At 43.6% G+C, this 7953-nt stretch overlaps 1 protein-coding gene across 3 annotated transcripts; it reads right to left on the bottom strand.

The window, feature by feature from the left end:
- Window positions 1-477: 477 nt before the first annotated feature.
- Window positions 478-6959, bottom strand: LOC148027239 (uncharacterized). Of its 3 annotated transcripts, none has more exons than XM_087690605.1 (5): window positions 6645-6959; window positions 6384-6553; window positions 6210-6283; window positions 4850-6112; window positions 478-575 (listed from the first exon to the last, which is right to left on the bottom strand). In XM_087690605.1, exons 1-5 carry the CDS (start codon window positions 6717-6719, stop codon window positions 535-537), a joined length of 1623 nt encoding a protein of 540 aa, XP_087546731.1. In that variant the 5' UTR covers window positions 6720-6959; the 3' UTR covers window positions 478-534. The 3 variants fall into 3 exon arrangements, with proteins under 3 accessions (XP_087546731.1, XP_087546728.1, XP_087546729.1); XM_087690602.1 differs by lacking the exon at window positions 478-575 and adding an exon at window positions 4070-4317; XM_087690603.1 differs by lacking the exon at window positions 478-575 and adding an exon at window positions 4346-4731.
- Between the last annotated feature and the right edge of the window lie 994 nt (window positions 6960-7953).

Below are 7953 nucleotides of genomic sequence, written 5' to 3'. Positions count from 1 at the left end.
GAATAGACTTGTACGACATGAGGCAAAAAGACCAATTGGGTACAATCTCCCCCCATGCCTTGTGTGAGCACTCCACAAAGCATATATTTAATAATTTATTCATCTCCAAGCTAAAAAATAGCCCAATTTTAAGCTCTAAATTCAAGAGAATAGACTTGTACGACATGAGACAAAAAGACCAATTGGGTACAATCTCCCCCCATGCCTTGTGTGAGCACTTCACAAAGCATATATTTAATAATTTATTCATCTCCAAGCTAAAAAATAGCCCAATTTTACAATTAGCATGCTTTAGCTTTTGTGTTTACTTTTATCTAAATAAATAATAAAGCGATTGGACGACCCAAGAGTCGGACAATGCCCAAATATAATGTTTAATAATGAATATTTAAACCGTGCGTCCATGCGTATATAAAATAATAAATATATGTCAAGCGCTTCAATAAATAAGCGCGCCAAAATAAATATTAGTACCATGCCTAAGATGCGCGTCCATAAAAAATGATAATTTTTTCTAAATAACTTGAAGACATGCTATTGCCCACCAGTGCTTTCCAGTGTCACCATCGCTTGCTCTACACATCAATTAAAGCATTCACAATTGTTAGAAAATAATAAAATTAAATCGATAAAAGTGAATACCTAACAATCTTCAGCTATAAAATAAATAAATAGGTTGAAACTCTGTCCTAACCTTAATTTAATACGAGTGCGCACTCTAAACTCATAAACATCCATTAATTTAAATATGTATTTTACGAATTAACACGCTATGGAATCACCCACTTGCACATTAAATTAATGTGACGCCCGAAAAGGACAGGCGTCCCCGTCACCTTTTCACACAAAAAATCCACCTTGTGGACTAGCCCCAATAAATAAATATAATTTTACAAAATCCACCATAAAACCTCACGAAATCCACCATAGAATATGCCTCCTAACATCAAAATGTGAAGCCTAAAATTAGACATAAGAATAGTGAAGCTTCTTTTAAGCCTTACAATATGTGGATTGAAAATAGCAAAACACTTTGAAGCCTAAAGGTGAAAGGATTAGCTTGCAAGGGCGAGCGAGATGCATGGAATGAAAAACACTTGGTTTTAAAGAAACAAAAAGCTTGGCTAGAGAAAAATGGACTAAACAATAAGGAGATGGCTAGGGAAACTTGAGTAGAAGAGGTAACTAAAAGGAGGATGGTTGGCCAACTATATTGAATGCAAGTAATTTAAAAAAATGGTCTAATTTTGAAGGAATGTAAGCTTACAATGGATGTTGAGAAGAGGGAAGACTTTGTTAAGCCCTACAATCCCCAAAGCATTTCAAAGCCTAGAGGTAAAAGAATTGACTTACACACGTGAGAGATGCATGGATGAAAGAAATTTGGTTTTAAATAAACAAAAATATTGATTTGCTAGAGAACATGGATGCAAGTGATAAAAAAACACCAAATTTTGGAGCATTTAAAATGGTAAGCCTGAAATGGATCTCAAGGAAATTGAATATTTTGGTAAATCTTACAACATGTGAATTAGAAGGACCAAAGTTCTTTGGAGCCTAGAAGTGCGATTAGCTTACAAGGGTGAGAGATACGTGCAATGACAAAACACTTGATTTTTTTTAAAAAAAAGTTTGCTAGAAAACATGGATTAGACAGTGAGGAGAAAACATGGTCACTTGATTTTAAAGAAACAAAAATCTTGGCTAGAGAAACATGGACTAGACAATAAAGAGATGGCTAGGGAAACTTGACTAGAAGAGGCAACCACAAGGAGGATGCCACATTGAATGCAAGTAATCAAAACAAAAGGTCAATTTTTGAAGGAAGGTAAGCCTACAATGGATGTTGAGAAGAGGGAAGACTTTGTTAAGCCCTATAATACCAAAGCACTTCAAAGCCTAGAGGTGAAAGGACTCGCTTACACACATGAGAGATGTATGGATGAAAGAACATTTGGCTAGAGAACATGGACGGGATATTGAGGAGATGGCTAGGGAAAGCTGACTACAGGAGGTAGCTAGAAGAAGGATAGTCGGCCTACTACTTTAAATGCAAGTGATAAAAAAAACACCAAATTTTGGAGCATTTGAAATGGTAGGCCTAAAATGGATCTCAAGGAAAGGGAAGTTATGGTAAGCCTTACAACATGTGAATTAGGACCAAAGTTCTTTGGAGCCTAGAAGTGCAATGACACATTGAATCTTAGAATTAAAGGTCAGCCTACTACTTTAAATGCAAGTGACAAAAAAACACCAAATTTTGGAGCATTTGAAATGGTAGGCCTAAAATGGATCTCAAGGAAAGGAAAGTTTTGGTAAGCCTTACAACATGTGAATTAGGACCAAAGTTCTTTGGAGCCTAGAAGTGCAATGACACATTGAATCTTAGAATTAAAAGGACTAGCTTACAAGGGTGAGAGATGCATGGAATGAGAAAACACTTGATTTTAAAGAAACAAAAAGGTTTGCTAGAAAGCATGGATCACATAATGAGGAGATGGTCAGTGGACTTTAATGAGAGGGAAGATTTTGTTATGTCCTATAACAGATCAATTAGAAATATCAAAGTACTTCAAAGTGTAGAGGTGAAAGGATCGGCTTACACATGTGAGAGATAGATGGGATGGGAAAACACTTTGTTCTAGTCCTCTAGAAGACCATTATGAATAAATGGCCAATGAAGGAGAGATTGGCCGAGTTGACAAAGTACTCGCCTGTATGTGGGCATGCAAAAAGGCATGTGGAGACAATTCAACATCTCCTCTAGAAGAAGCTAGTTTTATGGGAAGATAGAGACTACAAAGGGGATCGGCTTACACATGTGAGAGATAGATGGGATGGGAAAACACTTTGCTCTAGTCATCTAGAAGACCATTATGAATAAATGGCCAACGAAGGAGAGATTGGCTGAGTTGATAAAGTACTCGCCTCTATGTGGGCATGCAAAAAGGCATATGGAGACAATTCAACATCTCCTCTAGAAGAAGCTAGTTTTATGGGAAGATAGAGACTACAAAGGGGTTCTCTTTGGCAAATTGGGCAAGCTGAATGCCACTATTGCTAAGCCAGGGATGCCATCAAAGCCATCATAGTAAAGTATGTATGGAACCTAAGGAACACCAATATCTTTGATTCTTGAAGTTTTGTATGTGGACTTTGCCAAATGCAAAGTAGATGTTTCGATGGTACTTAAAGGACTAAGGAAAAGGAAGGCTAGCTAGCTATAGGCTCCTTTCTATTTTTTAACCTAACATAAGGTCACATTTTTTTAAAACACTTGGTTTCAAAGAAACAAAAACCTTGGCTAGAGGAAGTTGACAAAAGGAAATCTTGGAGTAATTGAAATGTCTATCTACAATGGACCTTCGGAGAGGGAAGATTTCATTCAGCTTTACAACTGGTGGATTGGAAATACCAAAGCACTTTAGAGCCTAGAAGTAGCTCGTAGCTTCAAAACATTTCAAATTAGACTAAATGCTCTTTAGGTAAATGTTGCCACTAAGGTATATGATCTTCATGTAATCTCAAAAATCAATATTTTCTAATATACTTATAAGTCATACACTTGAGACATTGCTGGCATCTCTACAGGGATTGCTGATATATTTATGTATAATATATCAGCAATCCTTGTAGAGAAATTAGGGCATGCACACAAAAACAACTCGAGAAATTAGGGCAACCTTGGTGACCGTCAGTACCTTTGTAGCTTAATAACGTAAGCAGCCAACCGACCCATCGTTCCATGATTAAACGGACAGGCCTTGCGAGAGGAAAACTGTGACTCGTACTCGTGGGCATCATCTTCAAGGGCTTGCGAGAGTGGCTTTTCCTCACCCTTGTGTCACATGGTTCAAGGCTCATTAAAGGCTTGATTCGAGTGTTCACGAACTGCTTTACGTCTCAGAGAGGGTAGGATTTTCTATCCCACTTGGCAAAAGGCACGCTATTGCAAAGCTGTTCTATGGAAAAGGCTACGTAAAGCTTATATTAGATGGAAGTAAGCAATCAAAACATTTGAGCGAAGGAAGCTCTAAGGCATTACGTCACTGTCCGTTATTGTTACGAAAGAATGTAATTTTCATTATGGACGTTGTCGTATTCCATCCAAGACTTTCTACAAATGAGCACTTCCACGTGCTCACCACGTTATACATACATGATAAGAGTAGGATAGATGAGTGAGCTAAACATGATAAAATTTTCGGCTTTCTTTGCAGGCTCGACGTGTGAAAGAATCGGCTCGATAAACTTGAGAGCTTGAATCCTTGTTATCCTGGTGCGCAGAATCCTTGAAGTGCCGGAAGAAGTCAGGTCCTGCACACAATAAGCGTGCATGATCCGCTCTTAATAGACCCAGAATTATATGAAAGGATACAACAAATTGCTCACGGTGTTTCGTTGGCAGAATGGTAGTGCATGGTCCAATAAGGGGACGAGGTGCAATGATTGTTCAAGTCTTTTCACCCATTGACGGAAATCACGGAATACAAATTCATGCTTGGGATAGTTTGCCGCATGTCTTTCCTCTCAGAGAAGGGACAATTGCATATCGTGGAGCATTTAACCTATGTTACACATATTCTTAACATGGCATACCATGAAGTACTTAACCTACTATGTTAATATATTAAGCTGGCCTTAACTCGAGATGCTTGGCTTAGATGAAGATACTTGAGACAATTCACTGTTATAGAGAATGTCGCAATCCCATACCATGGAATACTTGACCTATAATAACACATGTTAGCCTGAGCTTAACTCGAGATGCTTGGCTCAGATGACGATACTTCAGGCAATATACTGTAATGCAGAATGTCACAAAGGAGAAGGGTTAGGAGAAACTAACCTGTCACCGTGAGATTGCTATCATTGCGATCATGGCTGAAGGACCAGCTCCGCTTCAAGGCGGCAGGAGGCCAGAAGCTGTGGATCATGGAGGAGGAGCAGCCAGAGAAGGCTCGACCAGCAGCAGCACAGCTGTCTAATTCACACGAAAGCGGCTTAGTTATCTTGCTGGCCAATCCGCAAGAGCACGACATTAAGCAGCCGGGTTCGCGACGATCGTGTACTGGCTGACGATTCAATATCCCGTCCAAGGGCTGCAGCAGAGAACGCTGGCGAGGGCAGCTTAATGATCGCCGATGGCCGGGCTTGTGGCCCGGTTTTTGGGCCGCGCCCAATGCAGCGTCTGTTTTCTTTGACGTAACGACGTCTCGGAGGGCTGGCGGAAGCGGCAGAGGCGGCATGGCTGCGCCTGTTTTGTCCGGAGCCGCTGCTAATGTGTCTGCATCCGGCGATTTGGTGTACTGGAAGGGCTTCTTCTTCCGAGTGGGCAGCCGGGTGATGAGGGAAGGGAGGGGCTTCTGAGGGGAGCTGCCGGCCGGGAGCTGCCGGGAGAGGAGAGAGAGGGCCGCGCAGGTGGATTTGGTGGAGGGAGAGATGGGGAGGGAGAAGCGGCGCGCGAACCAGGGCTGCGGTTTGTTGGAGGGGCTCTTTGTCTTTGCTAATTTCGTTTTGATCGCAGGTGGGATGAGGGGACTCTTGAGCTCCTCGTTTTCTTTATTGCAGCAGTCGCCTGAGGCCGGTGACGACGAGCAGTAGGGTGGCCGAAGATTCGGCACACTCGGTGACGACAGGCGGCTGAGATTACGGGGGAGCTGCTGCAAGGGCGGGGTCCTGCGGGTGGAGGCGGTGGCGGCGGAGGAAGAGGCAGCGGCTGCGGCTGGGGTGCTCGTGGTGGTAGTGGTAGCGGTGGTGGTGGGAGAAGGGGAAGCGACCGGGGCGGAGAAGCGCCAGGGACGGTTGGGTTGCGGGCGGGTGTCCACGAGGAAGGGCTTGGGCGGGGCAGGCGGCGCGGGAACGACCGCTCGGGACGAGCCCGTGGACGCGGTGGATGACGCGTCGCCCGCTTGGCGGCGGGCCCGCCCGGTAATTCGGGAAGCGGCGGACGACGGCGGCGACAGCGCTGTCTCCTGCCCACGTGTCGGCTTCCTGTTGGTTTTTGGTCCCTTGCTGCTGGCCCGACCAGCCGCATTGCCCTTTGCCGCTGCCCTGACGTCCGTCACCGCGCCTTCTGCTAAGGCCGCAGCCGTCGACCAGCGCCGCCACTCTGCAGCCAATGACAATTTTGCTTCATTTAAAACAGCAGCAAATAAATAAGCTAGCGTGATAGCAATGGCGCAGAAACAGGAAATAAGCGCAAACACCTTCTCCTGTTCGGCCTGGGGCCGCCCCGCTCCGCCATTTCCCGGCCTCCACTACCGATCCAGGCGCATGACGCCTAAACAATCCACCATTTAGGCGCCAATCAAATCCTTAATCCCACAACAATCCCACTAAATGGAAAATGCAGCACGCTCTTGGCGCTATTCGACCAGTACCTCGAAGCTCTCGCAGCTGCATCACGGTTACAGTAATTAGAGTTGCTGCCATTGAGACTTGACGGAACTACAGTGCCTCTGCTGCTGTTATACTGCTGCAGAGCATGATTTCTCCTTCCCTGCAACAATATCCCTTGCAGCTCTTCCAAGCGAGCTACCGCTTGATCCACCTGCAAGACCGTTAAAATCATAAAAAGAATAGCACATATCAAAGCAAGCGGCAGTTAGCACGGCGACATTATTGGAGCGATGGAAGCTCACCTTCCTAACAGTGTCCGAGAATGTAGGAGCTTCCATGTGCGCACACTCAATCACATGATAGTCGAGGCGAGGCATGACAGGTCAATAATGGCAAGGAGAGCCGTCGCCATAGCCATCTTCTCTTCTGTCCGACTCTCGCAACGGCACCATGTTTCAAATGCGAGATTTGAGTGAGCCGAGGTTGCAGAAGAGAGAGGGGGAGAGACAATGCTTGATGAATCATTTGTATATCTCTCTCATTTCTCGAGATGACGGCTCTGTTTTGTTGGTTTGTGTAGGCAAGTTAGGCAAGCGTTCAAACCAACATTTGTCGGCTGTCTGCCTTCAGCATCAATTTTTGTATTTGAACCTTTTTCGTGAGTCGTAACGTTGGTTATTATCGATTCGCCCCCAAACGGTCATCAATATTTAATGCCTTCATGTTTATCGAATGACTTTTGGACATCATCAATATGGACTCCTCCCGCGTCACAGTAGTGTCCCTCAAAAATCCCAATGTTATTTGAGCAACAGGTGACAGCATCGAATTCGAAACGCTAGAAGATGAGTAAATTAATAAATACTAGCGTTCCTTGCACGCTTCGCGCGCAAAGAACGTTATCCCGCTTCGCCGCAAAGCGGGATGCGAAGGCAGCTTCACTTCCCTATCGCACAGTGGATAATGCTATCACAAAAACATCATCACATGCTTTACTCTCCTCTACTCACAACCCCTCTATCTCTCATCCCATTTATACCTCCCCCCTCTATATCCACACTCACTCAATCACTCTCTCTCTCTCTCTCTCTTACACACATGTATAAAAGGCCAAATATGCATTTGCATCAAGGAGTACATAGACTCATATATACACGCAATGACCATGCACCAAACTTATAGACTTGTATCTATACTTGCTCTGCACAACAATTAGAAACAACTTGTATCCTTGGATATTACAATGAGAAATAACATTCCTACAGTGAAACGAACCACAAATAAAAGATATATGTGCCAAACCTTGCTCCAGAGCCGAAAACTTTGTACCATAAATCCAAGTATCAATAAACCACGAAGTACCACTTCTTGATTACACCTATGATAAATAGATATAGATACATCTACATCCAAATGCTACAAAGATGTTGAAACTTTTCATCGGGCCTAACCAAAATGAAGCTTTTTTTTCTTTGAGAAATCACTGGGAAAATTTCCATTCTTCAACACAACATGCTCAGGAGAAGCAAGTCCCATTGCCACTCTTCGTCCCGGTGATGGTACAGGGGACACGATAGTCTTTCCTCTCTTTCTTACGCCTAAAATTTTAAA

Source organism: Lygodium microphyllum, chromosome 13 (genome assembly GCF_053477565.2).
Source record: "Lygodium microphyllum isolate KBCC chromosome 13, Lygodium_microphyllum_v1.1.10, whole genome shotgun sequence".
In the NCBI taxonomy this organism is placed as follows: Eukaryota; Viridiplantae; Streptophyta; class Polypodiopsida; order Schizaeales; family Lygodiaceae; genus Lygodium; species Lygodium microphyllum.
Note: the sequence above shows the minus strand (reverse complement) of the source record. Positions and strands in the feature narration are given on the sequence as shown.